General features: G+C 46.7%; 1 protein-coding gene across 12 annotated transcripts in view; it reads right to left on the bottom strand.

The window, feature by feature from the left end:
• Positions 1–27,155, bottom strand: part of LOC110535264 (receptor-type tyrosine-protein phosphatase mu) — a 304,962-nt gene that overhangs the window by 101,676 nt on the left and 176,131 nt on the right. For all 12 annotated transcript variants that reach the window (XM_036934853.2, XM_036934855.2, XM_036934858.2 and 9 more), the window contains exons 9-12: positions 26,439–26,548; positions 23,630–23,831; positions 22,996–23,098; positions 7,732–8,008 (exon numbers count right to left, since the gene is read on the bottom strand). In XM_036934853.2, coding sequence (XP_036790748.2) covers positions 7,732–8,008; positions 22,996–23,098; positions 23,630–23,831; positions 26,439–26,548 — 692 coding nt within the window. The remainder of the gene's footprint in view (positions 1–7,731; positions 8,009–22,995; positions 23,099–23,629; positions 23,832–26,438; positions 26,549–27,155) is intronic.

Raw genomic sequence — 27,155 nt, 5'->3', positions numbered from 1 at the left:
GCTTTCTCCCTAACCATCGCACTACTGACCATATATACACCTTACACACACTAATTAATAAACACGTCCACCAAAAAAAAGAGGGCAAAATCTTTGCTTGCTTTATTGACTTTAAAAAAGCATTTGATTCGATTTGGCACGAAGGGCTATTCTACAAAATTCTACAAAGTGGGCTTGGTGGTAAGGTGTATGACTTAATAAAATGTATGTACACAGAAAACAAGTGTGCAATAAAAATCAAAAACCAAAGAACAGAATTTTTTTCACAATGTCGAGGTGTGAGACAAGGCTGCAATTTGAGTCCAAATCTTTTCAACATTTATATCAATGAATTAGCAGACATGTTGGACCAATCTCCAGCCCCAGGACTCACACTATTTGACACAGAGGTGAAATACCTGCTATATGCTGATGACTTGGTACTTCTATCACCAACCAAAGAAGGTCTTCAACAAAACATTAATATTCTGGAGCAATATTGCCATAATTGGGCCCTGGCAGTAAATTTCCAAAAAACTAAAATCATGATTTTCCAAAAAAAACCCAGATGTCAGAAACACAAATGTAAATTCACCCTGAACAACACCTTAATTGAACACACAAAAAATTACACCTACCTTGGTCTGACCATATCTGCATCGGGAAACTTTAATATGGCAGTGAAGGCACTCAAAGAAAAAGCCCGCAGAGCAATGTATGCAATAAAAATGAAATTATTCAAAATCAACATCCCAATTAGAATTTGGACTAAAATATTTGACAGTGTAATCCTACCAATAGCACTTTATGGAAGTGAGGTTTGGGGGCCACTCAATAAACTGGATTTTAAAATGTGGGACAAACATCCAATTGAAGCCCTACATGCAGAATTCTGTCGGAAAATTCTACAAGTCCAGAGAAATACACCAACTAATGCATGTAGGGCAGAATTGGGCCGTTTTCCAGTAATAATGAAAATACAGAAAAGATCATTAAAATTTTGGCTACATCTAAATTCAAGTCCAAATTCGAGTCTGCAATTTAAAGCACTTCAAGCCCAAGAGCTGAGCCCAGAAACGAGCCCTCTCAGTCAGATGGTGTTGGACCTCACCAACCAAGCTGACGCCAGCACTGCTTCAAAAGAAAGAATTCCAATAAGCAAAATCATGAACCAATCAAAGGAATCATATTTACAATACTGGAAAAACGAAACAAAATCCCAAAGCCGACTAAATTGCTATCTGACCCTAAACAGAGAATATGAATTGGCTGATTATCTCTACTCTGTCAGAGATACGAAGCAGAGACAGATCCTTACCAAGTACAGGCTGAGTGACCACCGATTGGCAATAGAAACCGGCAGACATAAAAAGACATGGCTACCCAAAGAGGAGCGTGTATGTGGTCACTGCATGACAGGGGAGGTAGAGACAGATGCACTTTCTCCTTTACTGTGATAAATATTCCTCACAAAGAGATTCATTATTCACAGAAATGACTACATATATTCCAAATTTTTACAAATTGAACCCAGAGGAAAAACTAAGAATACTCATGGGCGAAGGAGCAATGGCTCCTCTTGCAGCCAAATATGTATTTTCCTGCCATAGCCTGAGGGACACTGAATAATAACATCTGCATAGTAAACAGTAACTTACTTATTATTACTATTATTGTTATTACTATAATTATTAATGTTTACTGTAGACTGTTACCATTTTATTGTTATTATTTTTGTATTTAATTTTGTATTATTATTTACTACCATTTTATATTATTATTTGCTATCATTTATAATTTTGTTACAATGTATATTGTATACATTGTTGCTTTGGCAATATTGACACAATGTTTTTCATGCCAATAAAGCAGCTTGAATTTGAATTTGAATTTGAGAGAGAGTCCGAGAGAGAGAGAGAGTCCGAGAGAGAGAGAGAGTCCGAGAGAGAGAGAGAGAGAGAGTCCGAGAGAGTCCGAGAGAGAGAGTCCGAGAGAGAGAGTCCGAGAGAGAGAGTCCGAGAGAGAGAGAGAGAGAGTCCGAGAGAGAGAGAGAGAGAGAGTCCGAGAGAGAGAGAGAGAGTCCGAGAGAGAGAGAGAGTCCGAGAGAGAGAGAGAGAGTCCGAGAGAGAGAGAGAGAGTCCGAGAGAGAGAGAGAGAGTCCGAGAGAGAGAGAGAGTCCGAGAGAGAGAGAGAGAGTCCGAGAGAGAGAGAGAGTCCGAGAGAGAGAGAGTCCGAGAGAGAGAGAGAGTCCGAGAGAGAGAGAGAGTCCGAGAGAGAGAGAGAGAGAGTCCGAGAGAGAGAGAGAGAGAGTCCGAGAGAGAGAGAGAGAGAGTCCGAGAGAGAGTCCGAGAGAGAGAGAGAGAGAGTCCGAGAGAGAGAGAGTCCGAGAGAGAGAGAGTCCGAGAGAGAGAGAGTCCGAGAGAGAGAGAGTCCGAGAGAGAGATTCCGAGAGAGAGATTCCGAGAGAGAGAGAGCGAGAGACACAGAGAAACAGAGACAGACAGAGACAGACAGACACTGTAAGAGAGAAAGAGAGAGACACTGTGAGAGAGAGAGACACTGCAAGAGAGAGAGAGACACACAGAGAGAGCGAGAGACAGAGAGAGCGAGAGAGAGAGACACTGTCAGAGAGAGACTGTCAGAGAGAGAGAGAGAGACTGTCAGAGAGAGAGAAACACTGTCAGAGAGAGAGAGAGACTGTCAGAGAGAGAGAGACTGTCAGAAAGAGAGAGACACTGTCTGAGAGAGAGACACTGTCTGAGAGAGAGACACTGTCTGAGAGAGAGACACTGTCTGAGAGAGAGACACTGTCTGAGAGAGAGACACTGTCTGAGAGAGAGACACTGTCCGAGAGAGAGACACTGTCCGAGAGAGAGACACTGTCCGAGAGAGAGACACTGTCCGAGAGAGAGACACTGTCCGAGAGAGAGACACTGTCCGAGAGAGAGACACTGTCCGAGAGAGAGACACTGTCCGAGAGAGAGACACTGTCCGAGAGAGAGACACTGTCCGAGAGAGAGACACTGTCCGAGAGAGAGACACTGTCCGAGAGAGAGAGAGAGTCCGAGAGAGAGAGAGAGTCCGAGAGAGAGAGAGAGTCCGAGAGAGAGAGTCCGAGAGAGAGAGAGTCCGAGAGAGAGAGAGTCCGAGAGAGAGAGATTCCGAGAGAGAGAGAGAGACACACAGAGAGACAGAGACACACAGAGAGACAGAGACAGAGAGACAGAGACAGAGACAGACAGAGACAGACACAGAGAGAGACAGAGACAGACACAGAGAGAGAGAGACAGACACAGAGAGACAGAGACACAGAGAGACACACAGAAAGAGAGACACACAGAAAGAGAGACACACAGAAAGAGAGACACACAGAAAGAGAGACAGAAAGAGACACACAGAAAGAGAGACAGAGACGCAGAGAGAGATAGAGACGCAGAGAGACACACAGAGAGACACACAGAAAGAGAGACACAGAAAGAGAGACACAGAAAGAGAGACACCGAAAGAGAGAGTTACAGAGAGACAGAATGAGAGAGAGAGATACAAAGAGAGACACACAGAGAGACACCCAGAGAGACCGACAGAGAGAGACAGAATGAGAGAGAGAGACACAAAGAGAGACACACAGAGAGACACCCAGAGAGACCGACAGAGAGAGTCAGAGACACAGAAAGAGACACACCCAGAGAGACTGACAGAGAGAGTCACAGAGACACAGAAAGAGACACCCAGAGAGACCGACAGAGAGACCGACAGAGAGAGACACAGAAAGAGACACAGAAAGAGACACAGAAAGAGAGACACCGACAGAGACCGAAAGAGAGACACCGACAGAGACCGACAGAGACCGACAGAGACCGACAGAGATACACAGAGACACACAGAGACACACAGAGACACACACAGAAAGAGAGACACAGAAAGAGAGACACAGAAAGAGAGACACAGAAAGAGAGAGTTACAGAGAGACAGAATGAGAGAGAGAGACAAAGAGAGACACACAGAGAGACACCCAGAGAGACCGACAGAGAGAGACAGAATGAGAGAGAGAGACACAAAGAGAGACACACAGAGAGACACCCAGAGAGACTGACAGAGAGAGTCAGAGACACAGAAAGAGACACCCAGAGAGACCGACAGAGAGACACCCAGAGAGAGACAGAGAAAGAGACACAGAAAGAGACACAGAAAGAGACACAGAAAGAGACACAGAAAGAGAGACAGAAAGAGAGACACAGAAAGAGAGAGTTACAGAGAGACAGAATGAGAGAGAGAGACAAAGAGAGACACACAGAGAGACACCCAGAGAGACCGACAGAGAGAGACAGAATGAGAGAGAGAGACACAAAGAGAGACACACAGAGAGACACCCAGAGAGACTGACAGAGAGAGTCACAGAGACACAGAAAGAGACACCCAGAGAGACCGACAGAGAGACACCCAGAGAGAGACAGAGAAAGAGACACAGAAAGAGACACAGAAAGAGACACAGAAAGAGAGACAGAAAGAGAGACACCGACAGAGACCGAAAGAGAGACACCGACAGAGACCGACAGAGACCGACAGAGACCGACAGAGACCGACAGAGATACACAGAGACCGACAGAGACACACAGAGACACACAGAGACACACAGAGACACACAGAGACACACACAGAAAGAGAGACACAGAAAGAGAGACACAGAAAGAGAGACACCGAAAGAGAGAGTTACAGAGAGACAGAATGAGAGAGAGAGACACAAAGAGAGACACACAGAGAGACACCCAGAGAGACCGACAGAGAGAGACAGAATGAGAGAGAGAGACACAAAGAGAGACACACAGAGAGACACCCAGAGAGACCGACAGAGAGAGTCACAGAGACACAGAAAGAGACACACCCAGAGAGACTGACAGAGAGAGTCACAGAGACACAGAAAGAGACACCCAGAGAGACACCCAGAGAGACCGACAGAGAGACCGACAGAGAGAGACACAGAAAGAGACACAGAAAGAGACACAGAAAGAGAGACACCGACAGAGACCGAAAGAGAGACACCGACAGAGACCGACAGAGACCGACAGAGATACACAGAGACCGACAGAGACACACAGAGACACACAGAGACACACAGAGACACAGAAAGAGACACGCCCAGAGAGATCGACAGAGAGAGTCACAGAGAGAGTCACAGAGACACAGAAAGAGACACCCAGAGAGACCGACAGAGAGTCACAGAGAGAGTCACAGAGAGAGTCACAGAGAGTCACAGAAAGAGACACAGAAAGAGACACAGAAAGAGAGACACCGACAGAGACCGACAGAGACCGACAGAGACACACAGAGACACACAGAGACCGACAGAGACCGACAGAGACACACACACACAACAAGGAGGGGAGAAGCAGGAGGTGGCAGAAAAGGCTTTGCCTTCACTCGTCTTACAAACGTGGAACAAACAAACACAGCAACAGTGCATGAATATTCAGGGGAAAGTGACTTGGGGCTTATGCTTAAATCCCCCTGTGTTTTATGACAGCAAAATGCACTTGTGTGGCTTGGTGCATTATTGAGGAGACGACAGATTAAACTGTGGGGTGTGCTGAATATTTAAAACAACTCGGAGGGTGCTGTGAGTCTGTGGGACTGGGGAGAGGAGAAGAGACTGGTTTCTACTAGGACTGCTTGATGACAATGGAGCCAGATATTACAATATGGCATGTTGCCAGTACTTAACGAGATACTGGCATGTCGCTGGAATAGCTAGCAGTAATTTAGTTGGAATCATTTGGATCACAATCTAGGATTAGAAATATTGTCTTAAGCTAACATGTGAACACCTATATTTCCACTTAGGTCTAACTGCTGGGGTTAGTATTGAATGAGGTTTTCACTCTGCCTCAGAGTATGTTGGCCTTTCTCTGAGGCACCCTGCTCTGAACTGAGGGTAGAGGACTGAGGGGAATGAGAAATGTTGTTTTCAGTCTCTCCTCCTTTCTCCCCTCTTCTTCTCAGAAGAGAGATCCTTAGTAGAGGCCACACTGATCTTCTTTGTGGGAAAACTGTCTCCAAATACACTACAACACAGCTGTAACACGAGGCTCTGCCCTACTGTCCCCACAGCACCCTGTTATTAGTAGAGGAGGAAAACACCCTGCTCCTCTCGTCGCCCAGACCTCCATTAGAGGGGCAACACCAGAAGGAGAGACCAGAGAACTGAGACGAGACAAGCCTAATCTCAACCCCCTCTCCACCTCCCTCGACTCTAGCCCCCCCTGGCTAGTCTCTCTCCAATTAGCCTTGGCAATTCATTATCTAATGGCCTGAGCTTGAGAGCAGAGGACAGTGGAGGAGGGGAGGACAGCAGAGGAGGAGAGGACAGCAGAGGAGGAGAGGACAGCAGAGGAGAGGAGGACAGCAGAGGAGGAGAGGACAGCAGAGGAGGAGAGGACAGCAGAGGAGGAGAGGACAGCAGAGGAGGAGAGGACAGCAGAGGAGGAGAGGACAGCAGAGGAGAGGAGGACAGCAGAGGAGGGGAGGACAGCAGAGGAGGGGAGGACAGCAGAGGAGGGGAGGACAGCAGAGGAGGGGAGGACAGCAGAGGAGGGGAGGACAGCAGAGGAGGAGAGGACAGCAGAGGAGGAGAGGACAGCAGAGGAGGAGAGGACAGCAGAGGAGGAGAGGACAGCAGAGGAGGAGAGGACAGCAAAGGAGGAGAGGACAGCAGAGGAGGAGAGGACAGCAGAGGAGGAGAGGACAGCAGAGGAGGAGAGGACAGTAGAGGAGAGGACAGTAGAGGAGAGGACAGTAGAGGAGAGGAGGACAGTAGAGGAGAGGAGGACAGTAGAGGAGAGGAGGATGGGTTTTTCATTAGGGCTAATTTATTTGCATTTAAAAACGGGGGGAGGTGTTTAAAAAAAACATAAATTAAGCCAAAGTGTTAATAATGCATTTGTGAATGGGTGAACTTTCATACAATCCGAGCAGCAGGACATTGATAAAAGTGTTGTTTTGCCTCTTGGTGGGCTGGCCTGTACTCCCACTGACAGTACATTAGAGTGGTTAGGAGGAGAGGGTTAATGGGGTTGTAATACTGGGTTATTGACCATTAGGACGCTGGAATGGTTGTCAAATAGGCCCTGAAGGAGAGTCTTGTTGTGGCTGTTCATTTATCACAATTTTCTGCATCCAGTTTGCTTTGCTCTTTGTTCCTTGTGAACAGGGAAGTGATTCAACTCAGTGATGAGACTGACTAGCTGACTGTTGAGATTGAGGCTGTACTGTCTGTTTTCACTACAGAAGTCTTGGATGTCAGAGTTGGTAGGAGACAGCAAATGAGAGGTAAGGGGGGTTGGACTGTAGCATGGTAACACTGGCAGTGAGGGTTGGGCCAATAGGAAGACGACATAGAAAGGTGGGTTGGACTGTAGCATGGTAACACTGGCAGTGAAGGTTGGGCCAATAGGAAGACGACATAGAAAGAACCCACTCACAAATACCAATCCATAATGCCACATCAACAGGAATGTCCTTTTAAATAATGGGTCATTTCCTGTAAACAATGAATCATTTGGAGTAAGTGGTGCATTATAGGATATTAACAATATGAGGAAACTACTTCAAAATGGGCTTTTGTAAAGACATAGAAGACATGACAGTAAAAAGTCTCCAATCAGTTTCACATTCAATCTCCTATATTGGGTGTGAACGAGTCATGACTGACAAGTCCCGGCGGCCAATCCCCACCCCAACATCCCCCTGCTCACTCACCCCATTGGCCGTGCTGACGGCCTGGTAGTAGATGCTGTAGCTCTTGTGGGGGAGGAGGGGGGCGTTCCAGTATCCGTTGTAGGTGCGGTTGTCTCCGATGCAGAAGGGTACGGGGGTCTTGATGTCGCCCATGGGCAGCTCGGCCGTGAAGTAGTACTGGGAGTTGAGCACAGTGGTGTTCTGGAAGTGGATGGGCACCGGGTAGCAGCGCAGGATCTCTACCGCCCTCCGCGTCCGCCGGGGGCGCTCTTCCTCCACCACCACCACCTGGTACTTACTGCAGGGAGACAGGAGAGGACGACCTAGAAATCATTCAATCAAATGTATTTCTAAAATATTTCTGCAGTATCTTCCTCTGCTTGCTGGAAAGAAGCCTGAGTCAGTGGATCACAATAGGACTTGAAATGTGTGACAGGAGTCTAGTGGGGCGGCAGGTAGCCTAGTGGTTAGAGCGTTGGGCAAGTAACCGAAAGGCTGCTGGATCGAATCCCCGAGCTGTCGTTCTGCCCCTGAGCAAGGCAGTTAACCCACTGTTCCCCAGGCGCCGAAGACGTGGATGTTGATTAAGGCAGCCCCCCGCACCTCTCTGATTCAGAGAGAGATGTTAACATTTGTTCATCCACTTTGTGTACCAAGGAGAACTGTGCAAAGAGTTCTTTTGATAATTCAACAACTTATCAATTAAAATGTGGATCAAAGAAATCACAGCATATTACATTTTCCCGGGTTTGCATTTTAACCCATCATTGTAAATGAATAAACTAGACGGAGAAACATAGGAAATACTAATTGCCAATGACCGATACACATTTTCACTAATTCTTCAGCATATCTGATGCGTTACAGTTTGTGTATCATGACAGAATACACTTGTCAAGCTACCAGCAATCTCAAGTCATGCAGTCTACCCTTTATTTTAAAAACATACAATCCTCAGCTTGTGTGCATCAGTACCGCTTGCCATGCGGTATCAGAGAGAACAGTCTATGACTTGGGTGGCTGGATTCTTTGACAATTTTTAGGGCCTTTGACACCGCCTGGTATAGAGGTCCTGAATGGCAGGAAGCTTGGCCCCAGTGATGTACTGGGCCGTACGTACTACCCTCTGTTGCGCTTTCCGGTCGGATGCCAAGAAGATGTCATATCAAGCGGTGATGCAACCAGTCAATACGCTCTTGATGGTGCAGCTGTAGAACTTTGAGGATACTGTACTGAACATAAGCAAAACTCCTACTTCACTAAAGCGGAGAGCAGTGAATTAATTACACGTATAAATAAGCATGTAAACTTGCTAATCTGATAACAATTGGACGAGAGACAATCGCAGACTACGTTGGCTGAGGTGGTGACAATTTAGTATTGACCAGGGTGTCTAGTCAACCCTTTCCTCGCTCTTTGACTGAAACAGACAGCTTTAATAAAGTCATGAAAGCCAGCAGCCTCGTAGCCCGCCGCCCCGAGAAGTAGAGCGCCATCTCATTTACAGACGTCATAGCGATAGCAGTCAGGTGGGTAATATCTCATCTATGTGGAGGGATTTAAATGGCAGGAAAGAAACTGGAACTGTAGAAGCATTCCCGACTCTCTCTGTGTGGCTCTCTCGCCCTTTCTTTCGTTCCTTCTCTCGCTCTCTGCCAGGATATTAGGCGACAGAATCCCTGACACCGGCTGGGGATTAGAGCGCTGCTCTAAGTGTGCCCCAAATAATAATGACATGAAAAAGGTTCCTACTATCGTGCCCCCTATTTCATGTCAGGCTTGGAGTTAAGTGTATTATAAGAAGAGAGATCAACATCCAACCCTGAACCAGGCTTCCTGGATAGAAAACCTTGGGAAGCGAGAGAGAAAGCCTTGGGAAGCGAGAGAGAAAGCCTTGGGAAGCGAGAGAGAAAGCCTTGGGAAGCGAGAGAGAGAGAGACAGAGAGAGAGACAGAGAGAGGGACAGAGAGAGAGACAGAGAGAGAGACAGAGAGACAGAGTGACAAAGACAGAAAGACAGAGACAAGAGAGAGACAGAGAGAGAGATAGACAGTTTGCAGAGTTTGCATTGAGGCAAATTAATTTTGAAGACTACTATTGAATATTATTAAAGACAGGTATGAATATCAAAGATGATAATGAATATTGCTGATTTGATAACAGTCCTCTCACTCCCACATTAGAACGACATTAAAATTGCTGTAATTAGCTCAAAATGATCCTTTATTCAATTGAGATTGTTAAGTATAAATGAACCCAAGAAGGTTAATGTAACAACTGCTAATTTAATCACAAAATCTTAAGGCTAATCAGGATATCTGAAACTATCATTAAAACCAAATCAACAATCTTAACTCAACTAATTTAGCATAATCAACCATGTGGTTTATAATATTACGTAATGAAACCGGGTTTTACTTGGTTGCTCTAGTCTCGTGTGCTGTATTTTTCACTTTAAGGCCTTTCAAAAACTGAAGCCTACATTTAAGGCTGTTTGTTGTGAGTGTTAAGGTGTCAGCATTCTTCAGTTCAGTGTTAAGGTGTCAGCATTCTTCAGTTCAGCGTTAAGGTGTCAGCATTCTTCAGTTCAGTGTTAAGGTGTCAGCATTCTTCAGTTCAGCGTTAAGGTGTCAGCATTCTTCAGTTCAGCGTTAAGGTGTCAGCATTCTTCAGTTCAGCGTTAAGGTGTCAGCATTCTTCAGTTCAGCGTTAAGGTGTCAGCATTCTTCAGTTCAGTGTTAAGGTGTCAGCATTCTTCAGTTCAGTGTTAAGGTGTCAGCATTATTCAGTTCAGCGTTAAGGTGTCAGCATTCTTCAGTTCAGTGTTAAGGTGTCAGCATTCTTCAGTTCAGCGTTAAGGTGTCAGCATTCTTCAGTTCAGCGTTAAGGTGTCAGCATTCTTCAGTTCAGCGTTAAGGTGTCAGCATTCTTCAGTTCAGCGTTAAGGTGTCAGCATTCTTCAGTTCAGCGTTAAGGTGTCAGCATTCTTCAGTTCAGCGTTAAGGTGTCAGCATTCTTCAGTTCAGTGTTAAGGTGTCAGCATTCTTCAGTTCAGTGTTAAGGTGTCAGCATTCTTCAGTTCAGCGTTAAGGTGTCAGCATTCTTCAGTTCAGTGTTAAGGTGTCAGCATTCTTCAGTTCAGCGTTAAGGTGTCAGCATTTTTCAGTTCAGCGTTAAGGTGTCAGCATTCTTCAGTTCAGCGTTAAGGTGTCAGCATTCTTCAGTTCAGCGTTAAGGTGTCAGCATTCTTCAGTTCAGCGTTAAGGTGTCAGCATTCTTCAGTTCAGTGTTAAGGTGTCAGCATTCTTCAGTTCAGCGTTAAGGTGTCAGCATTCTTCAGTTCAGCGTTAAGGTGTCAGCATTCTTCAGTTCAGTGTTAAGGTGTCAGCATTCTTCAGTTCAGCGTTAAGGTGTCAGCATTCTTCAGTTCAGCGTCAAGGTCAGGTCAGCTGGCGTCTACCCGAAGTCGGACGAGTGTACTCGCATACTTCCTTAAAAGACATTTGCTTGAAAAACGAGAAAAAAAAGCGGCAATAGTAGTTTGTCCATTTTTTAGACACTGTAGCCACTATACACTTCCTACAAATAGTCAGAATTAATCCAAGATGACTCCATCTGTCATTGATTTTGACGTTTTTGCCAATGAGATCTTAGTCACGCAATTTTACATCTAACCAAGGTGTTATGTACAGTATTTCTAAATGAAAACATGTGCATGAAAACAAGTTGTCTCTTGTTGAATGACAACAAAGACTTTACTGAAGAATCCCTACTGGTGACCAATCACCAACGAAGGGGCGTAGACTTTGGCTTTCCCCAAGAAGAAAATAGTGTCCCGGAGCCTTACCGAAATGAACAAAAACATCCCAATCATAATATATGCACAAACTCTTCCAAACTGTATAGACAGGGAAGCATTCATACTCCTTTACTCATGCACAGCCAAGTGGAAGTCAAGGGGAGTGAGGTGCAAAGACAACGTAAGACAAATTCAACTGACCTACAACTTTTCCAAGGAGTAAACCATCTGCTTTCACCTGAGCAGAATCTCCCTGAGAGATTTATTTTCAAACAGGAACCAAGAAAGCTCCAGACTCCTGACTCCACTCATCATAATCAAAATTCAAGACCGCCCACACCAGTGTAAAGCCCAGAAACAATATATGTTTGTCTTAGAAATGATACAGTTTGTCAGCCCTATTCGATCTTTGCCAATTACATTTCCCCCCAGCTCCACACATCCATTAGAGATTAGATCTGTCATAAACTGCTGGGAAATATCAGGTCAGGTCCCTGTGAAAGTCTCTCTGTGTTCTTTCAGTTATTTAACTCATTACAGACAAGAAGAACTTCACCAGCATAAATAACTTACCTTCTACCCTTTTCACTGTTAGAAAATACCCCCCCCCCCATTTAGCAATAAAATTGTGTGTAAAAAAAATTATGGCGGCGAAGAGGCCGCTAATTACGAACCCACGTGGCATGGAACAAAGGGCAGGGCATAGACAGAGAGAGACAGGGAGAGAGAGACAGGGAGAGAGAGACAGGGAGAGAGAGACAGGGAGAGAGAGACAGGGAGAGAGAGACAGGGAGAGAGAGACAGGGAGAGAGAGACAGGGAGAGAGAGACAGGGAGAGAGAGACAGGGAGAGAGAGACAGGGAGAGAGAGACATGGAGAGAGAGACATGGAGAGAGAGACAGGGAGAGAGAGACAAGGAGAAAGAGACAGGGAGAAAGAGACAGGGAGAAAGAGACAGGGAGAAAGAGACAGGGAGAAAGAGACAGGGAGAAAGAGACAGGGAGAAAGAGACAGGGAGAAAGAGACCGGGAGAAAGAGACCGGGAGAGAGAGGGAGAGAGAGAGAGGGAGAGATGGAAAGGAAGAAGAGAGAGTAGAGGAGGAGCATGACGTTGAGGAGAAGAGGAGGTGGGTGGGAGAGTGGGAGATGAGGAGGAGGAGATGAGCTGGTTGGGAGAGTGGGAGATGAGGAGAGGAGCTGGTTGGGAGAGTGGGAGATGAAGAGAGGAGCTGGTTGGGAGAGTGGGAGATGAAGATGAAGAGGAAGAGGAGAGGAGCTGGGTGAGAGAGTGGGAGATGAGGAGGAGGAGGAGGGGAGCTAGGTGGGAGAGTGGGAGAGGAGGAGCAGGAGGGGAGCTAGGTGGGAGAGTGGGAGAGGAGGAAGAGGAGAGGAGCTGGTTGGGAGAGTGGGAGAGGAGGAGGAGAGGAGCTGGGTGAGAGAGTGGGAGAGGAGGAGGAGGAGAGGAGCTGGTTGGGAGAGTGGGAGAGGAGGAGGAGGAGAGGAGCTGGTTGGGAGAGTGGGAGAGGAGGAGGAGGAGAGGAGCTGGGTGAGAGAGTGGAAGATGAGGAGGAGGAGGGGAGCTGGGTGAGAGAGTTGGAGATAAGGAGGAGGAGGACGAGGAGGGGAGCTGGGTGGGAGAGTTGGAGATAAGGAGGAGGAGGACGAGGAGGGGAGCTGGGTGGGAGAGTTGGAGATAAGGAGGAGGAGGACGAGGAGGGGAGCTGGGTGGGAGAGTTGGAGATAAGGAGGAGGAGGACGAGGAGGGGAGCTGGGTGGGAGAGTTGGAGATAAGGAGGAGGAGGACGAGGAGGGGGGCTGGGTGGGAGAGTTGGAGATAAGGAGGAGGGGAAACAAAAGGTGAGGAAAACATTTAGTCTCAGATGTAGGGCCTTCTTAAAGGCCAGCCATTACTTTAAGAGGCTGTCATTGCGGTGATTTATCCCTCTCTCCCTCCCTATCTCAGGTGACTGTGCCTCTGGGATAGATGCCTCCCATTGTTCTTACCTATTAGAGGTGTAACCAACAGATTCCCCTGAAGATACAGTACAATCTAGCCTGGCTAAACCAGATTGAATGCTATGCAGTGGGTGTACAGTAGCATTCAGTCTTGTTCAACCAGGCTAACAGTATAGGAATAATTCATCCCTCCAGGAGAAAATACAGGCTAAGAAATAGTAGGTGAAACCTAATTTGTATTCTAATGCCAATGAGGGAAATACTTTCTATAGCTCTGAATACAACAAGAGGAATAAACCCATAAACACTGTTTGCAGTAAGAGCCTATTTATGATAATGCTATGATAGAGCACTATTCTTTTTACCGCCAGACAACAGGTCAAAAGTTGATATTTTCTTTGCAATTACCGGGATGAAAAATGTATCTGCTTTCTGGGCACAGCCAGTGTAGAGAGAAAAGCAGATGCTCGGGGGCTGGAACCGGAGAAGAACGATGCATCTTCAATAAATAATAGACAACTCAGCACAAATGGCTGCTCCAAGGCTACCTGCAACGTCTAGATATCAATTTGAGAAAAACAATACCACTTAATTAAATATTTCTCTCTCCTGGTGTGCCCTGGGTACTGGTAAATGTCCAGATAAATGGTAGAAAATCTAGAAAAATGTGCATCACTCCAGCACAAAATGGCTGCAACTCCTCTATTTCTCCAGTCTTTATTGGATAACCATCAGGTTTATCATAGTGAAAAATACATATTGAAGTGCTGCATATTTAAAATGAGGCGTTGGTAGGTTATGAGTATAATCATTTTCCCTTCAGGCGATATGGAAAATGCTGATGGCAAAACTGCGTCTCCATGATCTCACTGCGGGTTTCATATTGGCTTCTGCCTCAGTCTCCTCTGGCCTTTACTGCGAGCTACAAAACTACAGAGACACCATCTGAAAACTAAGCAAAAAAGACAGCCTACTTTGGAGTTAGTAAAGATCCCATAATAGTTATAGTCCTTTTTAGCATTCAATTAACTCTGACATTCAATACACAACAATCAATGAGGATACTTAAAGAGGGAGAAGTGGAGTTAACTGTCCACTCGGTAGCTACCCTGGGAAAAGAGCAAAACTTTTGAGAGGAATTCACATTAGTTTGGGCTGAGGAACGGTCTTTAGTGGCTATTTAGCCTTCACTTGTCCAGGTGTGTCAGGGAGATTTGGGGGAGAGGTCAGGAGGATTGTCTCCTCCCTAAAGTGGTGTAACTCACCCCCAGACAGGGTGTGCCTTCCCTCCTCCTCCTCACTCTCCTCCACATGGCCTAGAGACACAGTCAACAACCTCTCATCCATTCCACTCAGGACATCGTAAACCAAGAACTAACACATGGAGAACAACTACATAGTCAGGAGCCGTTTCGGAACCAATCACAAAGGTGAGACAGCTAAGAGACTGAACAGACATTATAAAATCAGGGAGAGACATGTGACTGTGTACTTCGAGAGACTGGAGGTAAGAAATCATTACATAAGCACCTGTTAAGCTATGAGAGAGTGAGCATGAGAGAGAGCGAGCATGAGAGAGAGCGAGCGAGCATGAGAGAGAAAGAGGCATTAGAGACAAAAAAATCGAAACTCTTGATCTTGTTTCAGTCGGGCAACCTCAGCTGAGACCAATTAGGGGTCCTTGTGCTGCTAGCTCCGTTTCAGAGTGGCGCCCCAATGTGACGCAAGACCAATTACACACAACCTCCTCGTTGGCATGGACTCAAAGGTGACCCGAGACCTATCTAGATGTATTTTTAATGTGGAAAGAGAAGGTCGTGGTTTGTCGTCCTCTCTTTTTTGTATATATTTCAATTTATTTTCAGTCTCTTTTCCATTTTTAAATTAAATATACCTTCCGGTAACTCGCCTCACCCATTGTGACACGGATCTGCAATTTTTTAGACCTTAGAGCCAGAACCTCCATCAGAAGCTAGCCATCAGAAGCTAACCAGCTGATTAGCTACTAGCTATTTAGTCATTATTAGCCACTGCTAGCGGCCTTTACCTTCTTCACAGACACCAGACGTTTTTTTTAGCCTGGATAATACTTGCCAGCCTGCCAGTATTGGATTGTTCTCTCCACTACAACGCCGGATTCCTACCGTAAACCCTGGACCATTACTCCTGATCATCACAGCTAGCTAGCTGCCACCGAGTGACCCAGCCCCGAAGCTAGCCATGAGCCAGGCCCACCTCCCGGCCTACTCTGTGATCACTCGGCTACACAGCCGATGCCTCACGGACTCTACCCCAATACGGCTAGAATCCACGACTCCACCGGATCCTTGCCGTAAGCTCTGGACCTTTGCATTGGATAATCGCTGCTACCGAGTGGCTAACGCCTCTGCCCCGAAGCTAGCACCAGTTAGCCACGAGCCAGGCACATCTCTCGGCTAGCAAATACATTTCTACAACTACAATACTTCTTTTGCCATCTGGCCCGGACACTTCGTCGACACGGCGCCCCGCCGTACCACCATGACTGGTCCGCCGCACCCCCCGCAGCTACTTGCCCAAGCCTCCCCAGCTTCTCCTTCACCCAATTCCAGATAGCAGATGTTCTGAAAGAGCTGCAAAACCTGGACCCGTACAAATCAGCTCGGCTAGACAATCTGGACCCTCTCTTTCTAAAATGATCCTCCAAAATTTCAACCACTATTACCAGTCACCCTCTCTATCGTATCGTCGAACCCTCTTCAAAGGGGGTGACACTCTATACCCAAACTGTTATAGACCTATATCCATCCTGTCCTGCCTTTCTAATGTCTTCAAAAGCCAAGTTAATAAACAGATCACTGACCATTTCGAATCCCACCGTACCTTCTCCGCTGTGCAATCTGGTTTCCGAGCTGGTCACTCAGCTACGCTCAAGGTCCTTAACGATGATATCGTCATAACTGCCATCGATAAAAGACAGTACTGTGCAGCCATCTTCATCGACCTGGCCAATCACTGAATTCTTATTGGCAGACTCAACAGCCTTGGTTTCTAAAATGACTGCCTCGCCTGGTTCACCAACTACTTCTCAGACAGAGTTCAGTGTGTCAAATCGGAGGGCCTGTTGTCTGGACCTCTGGCAGTCTCTATGGGGGTACCACAGGGTTCAATTCTCAGGCCGACTCTTTTTTTCTCTGTATACATCAATGATGTCGCTCTTGCGGCGGGTGATTCCCTGATCCACCTCTACGCAGACGACACCATTCTGTATACATCTGGCCCTTCTTTGTTAACTAACCTCCAAACGAGCTTCAATGCCATATAACACCCCTTCCGTGGCCTCCAACTGCTCTTAAACACTAGTAAAACCAAATGCATGCCTTTCAACCGTTCGCTGCCCGCACCCGCCCGACTAGCATCACTACTTTGGACGGTTCTGAATTAGAATATGTGGACAACTACAAATACCTAGGTGTCTGGCTAGACTGTAAACTCTCCTTCCAGACTCATTAAACATTTCCAATCCAAAATTAAATCTAGACTTGCAACAAAGCCTCCTTCACTCACGCCACCAAACATACCCTAGTAAAACTGACCATCCTACCAATCCTTGACTTTGGCGATGTCATTTACAAAATAGCTTCCAACACTCTACACAACAAATTGGATGCAGTCTATCACAGTGCCATCCGTTTTGTCAACAAAGCCCCTTATACCACCGACCACTGCGACCTGTATGCTCCAGTAGGCTGGCCCTCGCTACATGTTCGTCGCTAGACCCACTGGCTCCAGGTCATCTAAGTCAATGGTAAAGCTCTGCCTTATCTCAGCTCACTGGTCACCATAGCAGCACCCACCTGTAGCACGCACTCCAGCAGGTATATCTCACTGGTCATCCCCAAAGCCAACACCTTATTTGGCCGCCTTTCCTTCCATTTCTCTGCTGTCAGTGACTGGAATGAATTGCAAAAATCGCTGAAGCTCGAGACTTATATTTCCCTCACTAACTTTAAACGTCAGCTATCTGAGCAGCTAACCGATCACTGCAGCTGTACATAGCCCATCGGTAAATAGCTCACTCAATTTACCTACCTCATCTCCATATTGTTTTATTTACTTTTCTGCTCATTTGCACACCAGTATTTCTACTTACACATCATCTGCTCATCTATCACTCCAGTGGTAATTTGCTAAATTGTAATTACTTCGCTACTATGGCCTATTTATTGCCTTACATCCTCACATCATTTGCACACACTGTATATAGACTTTCTTTTTTTTCTATTGTGTTTATTCCATGTGTAACTCTGTGTTGTTGTTTGTGTCGCACTACTTTGCTTTATCTTGGCCAGGTCGCAGTTGTAAATGAGAACTTGTCATCAACTAGCTTACCTGGTTAAATGAAGGTGAAATAAAAAAAATAAAAAACATCCCCCTGCCATAAAGTAGGATGAGGTCTACATAAATGAGGCCAAGCGGCACAGATTCAATTTCACTTATATTCCAGGGTATCTTGTTGAGGCTCATCACCGCGTTTCCTGTCCACATACACTGGAAATAGACGAACGCAGGAAACTTTTGTCACAACACTGCACCACACAAAACGCTTCCTCTGTGAATTCATTTAAAAAGGGGTAACTCTCCTAAGAGAGGAGAAGCAGTAATGTGACACGTCCCCTGGGGGACGGATAGAGCTGAAGGAGAAGCAGTAATGTGACACTTCCTCTGGGGGACGGATAGAGCTGAAGGAGAAGCAGTAATGTGACACGTCCCCTGGGGGACGGATAGAGCTGAAGGAGAAGCAGTAATGTGATACTTCCCCTGGGGGACGGATAGAGCTGAAAAATAAGCAGTAATGTGATACCTCCCCTGGGGGGTAGATAGAGCTGAAAGAGAGGCAGTAATGTGATACCTCCCCTGGGGGGTGGATAGAGCTGAATGAGAGGCAGTAATGTGATACCTCCCCTGGGGGGTGGATAGAGCTGAACATTCCAGGAGAGAAACAAGGGATCTGGGCCAGAAATAGAGGAGAGTGGCTCTCACTCAGTCATCTCTTTTCTGGAGTGTTGATGGTTCTGTCCTCGGTGAAACAGTTGACAGAAAGAAAGTGCTTTGACTCTGTAGCTGGGGCAACGCTGGGTTTAGGAGGCCACAAGTCATCTTTCTCTACAGCACTGGGTAAATGCTTTCCTTGGCACAGGAGGTGAGGAGGAGGAATGAGGAGCGTGTGATTGTGTGTGTAGGGTGGTGTGTTCTCGCCCCGGTGCAGCAGATTTGACACATTAGCGCGGGTGCTAACGTGACTGACAGTAATCCATTTAAAGATACAGCTTGCCCCTGGTTAGGCTGCTATTGTAGCGCCACGCGTATGTAACGCTGCCAGACAGACGGCCCTTCAAACACCAGCCTGTCAATGATGCAGTCCCTCACAAGGCTTTATGCAACAAATGCGACATGACGTGTGTGTGTGTGTTATTCAGGACAAAGCCTGGCAAATATAGCCCAGCCTTCTTTAATTTGTTTTTAAGCAGAGTTAAGCAGAGGTTGTGTTTTTATATGCATCCCAACGCATTGTCATTCAAGTGCTTTTACCAAACGTATCCAATCAGTTGGACGGGTTGCATTCTTTGTGAAATGTATCAAGGCAAAACATCTGGTAATTCACATTCAAATCTGGCTGGCAAAATCCCATCGCCGGGGAGGACATAATGGCGAGCAACCAGTCGTGTTCTTCCACAGTATATTGTGTAATGAACCACATCAATTCCAACGCTACCGCCTCACATCATGTTAAAACAAAGTACTAAAAATAGATGTATCATACCTCCAAAGAAGAATGGTGGCATATGATAACGCATTCAGAATGGATCTGAAGCTCATTAATTGAATGATGCATTCAGAATGTATCTAAAGCTCATTAATTGAATGACGCCTCCAGAATGGATCTAAAGCTCATTAATTGAATGACGCATTCAGAATGGATCTAAAGCTCATTAATTGAATGACGCATTCAGAATGGATCTAAAGCTCATTAATTGAATGACGCATTCAGAATGGATCTGAAGCTTATTAATTGAATGATGCATTCAGAATGGATCTGAAGCTCATTAATTGAATGCGTTCTCCACAAGCAGTAGCACCCGAGGATTATCTTCAGCCACTTATTGTGGAACACAATACTCCAGGTATGACAGTCTGAACGTCTACAGTGACACGTGCTGTCTCCCTCTCTGTAATGGGACCTACAGTGTTGCCTTCCGCGTCGTGTCTTTGGCTATGCCGGATTAAGTGATATGACATGCCATTCTATAAAATCCTTTCTCTGTAATTAATATTACCTGATTGAGCTAATCATGTAAATGTGATTAACTAGAAAGTCGGGGCACCACGAAAGAGTGTTTATAGAGCTGTTATCTCCCGAATAAAAGATTTAGTAATATCTTACATCAATAGCAGTCAATATTAATCGTCACCTTATTTCAGTCTGATCTGAAAGTTGTAAATTCTTGATTATCTTCATGAACCTCGGCTAACAAGTTGAAGCAGCAAGACATAATTGGGTTTAATTATTTATTTACTAAATACCTAACTAATCACACAGAATTACATATACACAGAATGCAAATTATTTCATACAGAAAACGTCCCTGGTGGATGGAGCCAACAATTTCTGGTTACACAAGGATTGGGGGTTGGGTTTGAATGAAAGAGCGGGAAGATTGAGGAACAAAGGGAGAAGCCATGCTATCGTAAATAAATCTTATGCATTCTAAATTACCGCCCATTTGGAAAAGGAAAATGCAATAAATATTTACTCTGAACTGCGCTTCGGTAGGTTGGACGTAGATGCTGGCCGTGTTGGCCCCTCCATATTGACGTTTCTTCCCCACCCAACCCCTCCATATTGACATTTCTTCCCCACCCAACCCCTCCCACCCAACCTCTCCATATTGACATTTCTTCCCCACCCAACCCCTCCATATTAACGTTTCTTCCCGAACCCAACCCCTCCATATTGACATTTCTTCCCGAACCCAACCCCTCCATATTGGCGTTTCTTCCCCACCCAACCCCTCCATATTGACATTTCTTCCCGAACCCAACCCCTCCATATTGACGTTTCTTCCCGAACCCAACCCCTCCATATTGACGTTTCTTCCCCACCCAACCCCTCCATATTGACGTTTCTTCCCCACCCAACCCCTCCATATTGACGTTTCTTCCCCACCCAACCCCTCCATATTGACGTTTCTTCCCCACCCAACCCCTCCATATTGACATTTCTTCCCGAACCCAACCCCTCCATATTGGCGTTTCTTCCCCACCCAACCCCTCCATATTGACGTTTCTTCCCCACCCAACCCCACCATGTTGACGTTTCTTCCCCACCCAACCCCTCCATATTGACGTTTTTTCCCCACCCAACCCCTCCATATTGGCGTTTCTTCCCCACCCAACCCCTCCATATTGACGTTTCTTCCCCACCCAACCCCTCCATATTGACGTTCCTTCCCAAACCCAACCCCTCCATATAGACGTTTCTTCCCCACCCAACCCCTCCATATAGACGTTTCTTCCCCACCCAACCCCTCCATATTAACGTTCCTTCCCCACCCAACCCCTCCATATTGATGTTTCTTCCCCACCCAACCCCTCCATATTGACGTTTCTTCCCCACCCAACCCCTCCATATTGACGTTTCTTCCCCACCCAACCCCTCCCGCCCAACCCCTCCATATTGACGTTTCTTCCCCACCCAACCCCTCCCACCCAACCCCTCCATATTGACTGTAGCCTGACAGAAGGAATATGGGGCTCGTGACTGAATGTGTTCATCATCTTTCTATTTGTCTCTTGTGACAGACTGCTACATACAAGTAACACAGCTGGATAGAGCACACACATGATTTAGTCCCTTCGACATGCCACGTGGTAGCAGAGAACACACAAGTACACTCTGAAGGAAACCCTCTTCATGTCAGGGAGAGTGCTGTGACCAATGCCTAGGACATTTTTAAGTACGATGGAGGATAGAAATGGGGAATATTAATAAGAATTATGGCAGCAGAACTAAATATCACTTGATTGACAGTTGATCATGCTCTTCAATATACAGTAACAAAATATCATAATTGTCATAATGACAATTAATCCCCAATTAATCATATATCGCGCCAATGTACAGACTTTCATTTTTCCTTAATTTCCTGGTGAGCCTTTGTGCTGGGATTAGAGGGAGTTATACAAACCAGAGGACGTTTTAGTCGCCAAATACTATTTTATCTGTTAGCGACTCCTGACCAGTCAACAACAAACAATTGCCTAAATGCCCTAATTACCGAATCCTGTGATGTCATTAAGTTAACTGTAATTAAGATGACAATGACGAGCCAATGTGACAGAATGACAGTCATCCGGGGAGAAAAAAAGGTATACCTGCGTGGGATTGGATGAGGGCTGACAGTCTTGTATTTTTGGTGTTAATCTTACCAGTTATATTTTTTTGGGGGGGAGGGGGAGGTGTTATGTCAAATTAAAGGATACTGAATTTAAGGATCATGTTTGACGGCGCGTGAATTCCAGTGTCCAACTTTCCGTGGATATCTTGCGGGCGTTCGGCCCCTGTGCTTGTGTGTGTGTGTGGTGTGTGTGAATGATTAAAAAACAGTGCATACCTTGTTATAACCTGTGACCTTAATGCAGTACAAGGAATTCATGACTAAGAACAACAACAAAAAAGAGCTCTGAAAACACAGTCATGACCGAAGCAGGATATCCTGTCTATGTTTGTGGGACAACTTCAGACCCAGCTGCCAGAATATCTGCAGTCTGCAGTGCACAGACATGCACACGCACGTACACATATGTACATTCTCTCTCTCTCTTACACATTTAGTGCCAGACAATTTACAGCCGTAGGTTTCATGGAGAGCTCGTCGGCAGCACTAGCGGCAGCAGCAAATGAGGGAAGGCTAACATAGCCGGGGTGTGGGAACCTGCCATTGCTGTTATTCATTTCTCTCTCTACCATCCGTTCCAAGGATATTTTTTTTAAATGGCTAGAATCGCCATTTGTGCTCCCGAGCAAGCATATTGCATATTTCTCATCTGTCCTGTTTATTTACAGTGGTGTGCAAATCAAAGGAGAGACACCCTTGACGACAATCTGTGCTTCCAGATGTACCTGGCAACATAAAAGTGGAAGGAAGGGGGGAGGGGGGGGAGAGAGGGCTCGTCTTTGGAGTCTGAGAAAAAGCTTTGTTCTTATCTTCAAAAGATATAGTGCTGCTCAGATCAAATGCCCACATGAAGACGTGATGCATTGTAAAAACCCCTATAAAAACACGAGTGTGGATAAAAACACTCTCTTGGCAAGGCAATTACAATCAATTAGGTCAGAGGGAGGCCAAAGCGGTTGGCAGCGAAGGCAATTTGTGGGGTGAACAGCATTGTGGGAACGAGAGGAGAGGAAAATGGGGTCGGGAGTGAGGGCAGGGTGTTAAATTGGTGTGTGTGTGTGTGTGTGAGTGTGTACGTATGAACGGGCCTACCTGACAGGGGCGCCTCGGCTCTGGGCAGGCTTCAGCAGGACGGTGACCGTGCTGTCTGTCTGGTTCAGGGGAGTCTCCTGGTCATAGCCTGGCATCAACGGAGCTGTGGGAGAGGGGGGGGGGGGCACAGGAGAGCGTGACTCAGAGATAGATAGAGGACTCATCATGGATATATCCCATTTTAGCATGAGAGGCTTCCACTGTGATTCCGCCATTTCATAATAGTCAAAGTAGTCAACTGGGTTGTAACCTGAATGGTGCTGCCCATGATGTCATAGATACAAAACAAAAAAAAGTCCTCTATCTCTATGGGGTGACTCGAAACTGACCGACCGACGAGACCGACAGAGGCCGAAAGACAGAGACCGACAGACTGACAGACACAGACCGACAGACCGACATGAGACAGACAGAAGACACACAGACCGACAGACAACACACAGACCGACAAACGACACATAACGGCGAGTACACAGTTCACACAAACATAGACAGAGATCGACAAGTATACACAAATGTAGATAAACACAGACACCAGGAACACAAACACTGCTGTATTACTGAGGATGTCCTGGAGGATTTTGGGAACTACAGTACAGATTGTATGTTGATCCTGATCATTGTTTCTCCTCACCTGAGATCTTGGTGGTGAACTGGGTAATGATGGGGGTTCCAAAGCCCTTGATGGTGCTGGCCCGGATGGTGAATGAGTAGGTGGAACCGGGGTAGAGACCCACAAACATGTGGAATGTCTCATTGCTGAATTTGAACACCCTACCACTCTGGTTGGTCAGGTCAAACTCCGTGTCGAAGGAGCTGAGGGCCTTGTAGGAGATCTGAGGATGGACACACAACCTAGATTAGATGGCTGGAGAGGACAAGCTTATATCAAAAGTTTCAAAAGTAGGTTCAGGCTTGCTATGGTTAGTTTTGGTGTATAGTAAGGATTATGGTGTACCATTAGCCAGAATATCATAGCTGTAATATACCAAAACTAATTCTGAAAGAGTTGCAGCACAAAGTTAGAGTAGTATGCAGAGCCTGGCATCTGATAGGCAAACTAGGCCTGAACTTTCCATAGAAACAGCATTCAAGTCTGTTGTTTTATTCAAATCGCCCCCCGCTTCCTCTAGAGTAGGAGAATGGAGGCCTAGGGATTTCTTTCTGAAAGGGAGAGCAGTGGAGCGTCGCGTGTACCCTCCTCCTCCTCCTCTCTTTCATATAACTTTATCAGCTCTCTCGCTCTTGAAAAGCTTCATTTAAATAAATCATTTGGTCTCTCCTAATGGAAAGCCTCCTTTATTATTCTGTTCTGATTCCCAATTAAGAGGCACAATGGGGAGTGTTGCAGTGTGGTGGCGACCATTTGTATCCATCAGGTGTGAAATGTTGCTGCTCAGGGCTCTGCTGGGCCATTAGTCTATATCAGGAGGGAGGGAGGGAGGAATGCATCTGGAGCCTTTCAAAAGGCTATTCAAGTTAGCGTTGATCGCTTTTCACATATCGCACACACACGGCTGTCAAAGTTGTTTTTGTGGGGGTGGGGGGTGTTTTGTGTGTGGAGAGTAGGGGCTTGCATTAGGGTTAGGGGTCAGCTGTGGTTGGATGGCTCTGAATTCAGGCTGTGCATATTCAAACAATGAACCAGCACTGCGTTTTCCCAACCAAGAGAAATCACAATAAAGATCTCAACTCTGAACAAAAAGCTGTTTTGGAGAGAGAGAGAGAGAGAGAGAGAGATGGAGTCAAAAGGCTGAAGAGCACATGAGACGAGCTGAATGCCAGCGAATGACAGTAATAATGGGGTTGAGTCCATCAGAGTCTAATGAGGCAGTACAAAAATTAACTTTTGATTTGTCCATTCTTTCAACCGGATCGCAGCCCAGAGTCAGCTCGATATGACAGAATATAATTTAATTATGAGCATATCTGACAGCTTAATTGGAGAATTTTTGCACAAATTCGGGTCTAGCACAATGGCTCTTCTTAACGCAATAAAACCCTATTTTCGTCTTATTGTGTGGGGAGCTGAAGGACACGTCAAACGCAAGGCAAATGCTGCGATAGGAGAAACACGTTGAACTAGAGTAGCCTATAAACATGTATAGTGCTTTCCACCAATTATTTCATGTACAGTGCTTTCCACCAATTATTTTATGTACAAATGTGGATAACAGGAAACCACACAGCTATATGATCTTTTCAGGTAGGTTGTGTAAACGTTGGAGAGGGCCAGATGTTTCCGTCTTGACATTGCAGTGTTGTTGATGAGGGGTATTTTAAGACTGCGATCTTCTATATAAATAGTGGATGATGTTAGACAGATTAAGTGCAGCATGGTCCATCGTCTAACTCGAAGGTATGCCCCACGCTCCTATGACAACAATACTCAAGTACTGTGTGCCTCCAGTTTCTATTCCATCACTATGCCAGAAGCTTGACGACCAACTCTATAGTTGTATTTCAACAGTGTTAGCTACAAATCAGTGGAGGCTGCTGAGGATAGGACGGCTCATAATAATAGCTGGAACGGAGCAACTGGAGTGCCGGGGTGGGGAGGGATGGGTTGGGTTAGGCTGGGCACGGCTGGGGTGGGGCATGGCTGGGGTGGGGTGGGGCAAGGCTGGGGTGGGGAGGGATGGGGTGGGGTGGGTTAGGATGGGTTAGGCAAGGCTGGGGTGGGGCAAGGCTGGGGTGGGGCAAGGCTGGGGTGGGGTGGGGAGGGATGGGTTGGGTTAGGCAAGGCTGGGGTGGGGTGGGGCAAGGCTGGGGCGGGGCATGGCTGGGGCGGGGCATGGCTGGGGCGGGGCATGGCTGGGGCGGGGCATGGCTGGGGCGGGGCATGGCTGGGGCGGGGCATGGCTGGGGCGGGGCATGGCTGGGGCGGGGCAAGGCTGGGGTGGGTTAGGTTAGCCATGGCTGGGGTGGGGAAAGGCTGGAGTGGGGCAAGGCTGGAGTGGGGCAAGGCTGGGGCGGGGCATGGATGGGGCGGGGCATGGATGGGGCGGGGCATGGATGGGGCGGGGCATGGATGGGGCGGGGCATGGATGGGGCGGGGCATGGATGGGGCGGGGCATGGATGGGGCGGGGCATGGATGGGGCGGGGCATGGATGGGGCGGGGCATGGATGGGGCGGGGCATGGATGGGGCGGGGCATGGATGGGGCGGGGCATGGCTGGGGCGGGGCATGGCTGGGGCGGGGCATGGCTGAGGCGGGGCATGGCTGAGGTGGGGCATGCTGTCGGAGGGGGTTCAGTGGGTAATAGATTGTGTTTGGTTATTAGGTTGGGTCTATTCGATAATGGAAGCCGCCCGGCTCCTGCCAGACCAGTTCGATGTGTGTTGGAGGGAAGAGGGAGAGAGAGAAAAAGGGAGAGGAAGAAATACCGAAAGGTGGGCCCAGATGGGCGGCTGGGCTTAGCAGTTTCCCCAGATGATCTTACCTCATACTGCTTAATGATCCCGTAGGTCTGGACAGGCTCGCTCCACCGCAGGGCGATCTTCTCCTCGTAGGTGCTCCCCTGGATGGACTGGAGTGGCACAGCGCCAGGCACTTAGGTGGACAGGGAATAGGGGGAAATTAAATAGAGTGACTTTATCATAAATGGTTGGGGGCGGGGGCGTCATGGTCGTGCAGTTCTATTCGTTCTCCCTGACCCCAGTGAGGTCCTGAAACAGTACGGTACATTTAGTCAAACTGGATGTTTTGCCATTGTCTCTTTCAATTTCTTCAATGACCTAAAAGTTATGAGAAAACATCATGGTTTACAGTGTGGCTGGGAGGTACACAGTGCTGGGTGCTCACATTGTAAATTACATCGGAAGGAAAACCAACTAGCATTAGGGTCAAGACCCGCTACATGTACAACTCGCTGGCAAAACAGTTCAATAAAAGGAAAGCACGCCGTTCCATTTTCTTACCCATAAGAGGGTCAAAGGTTTCATGTTCTAGCAAATAAATAAATAAAAAGCTGTTCAACTTAAATCACATACTATACCTATGTGGAAAAGTTCTACTTGTTATCAGGAAGATAAATTCAATCGAGATCCTTTGAACGTTTAAAATCCCTTTGAATAGCGGCGTGAGATTGTAATTTACAAATGGCCTTTGAAGAAACCAATTAAAAGGAAACACGCAGAAGTAGGTGTATGTATCAAAG

The sequence above is a fragment of the Oncorhynchus mykiss genome, chromosome 11, assembly GCF_057628025.1.
Source record: "Oncorhynchus mykiss isolate SJ-2025 chromosome 11, ASM5762802v1, whole genome shotgun sequence".
Taxonomy (NCBI): Eukaryota; Metazoa; Chordata; class Actinopteri; order Salmoniformes; family Salmonidae; genus Oncorhynchus; species Oncorhynchus mykiss.
The sequence above is the reverse complement of the archived record's forward strand: the minus strand, read 5'-3'. Positions and strand labels throughout refer to the sequence as shown.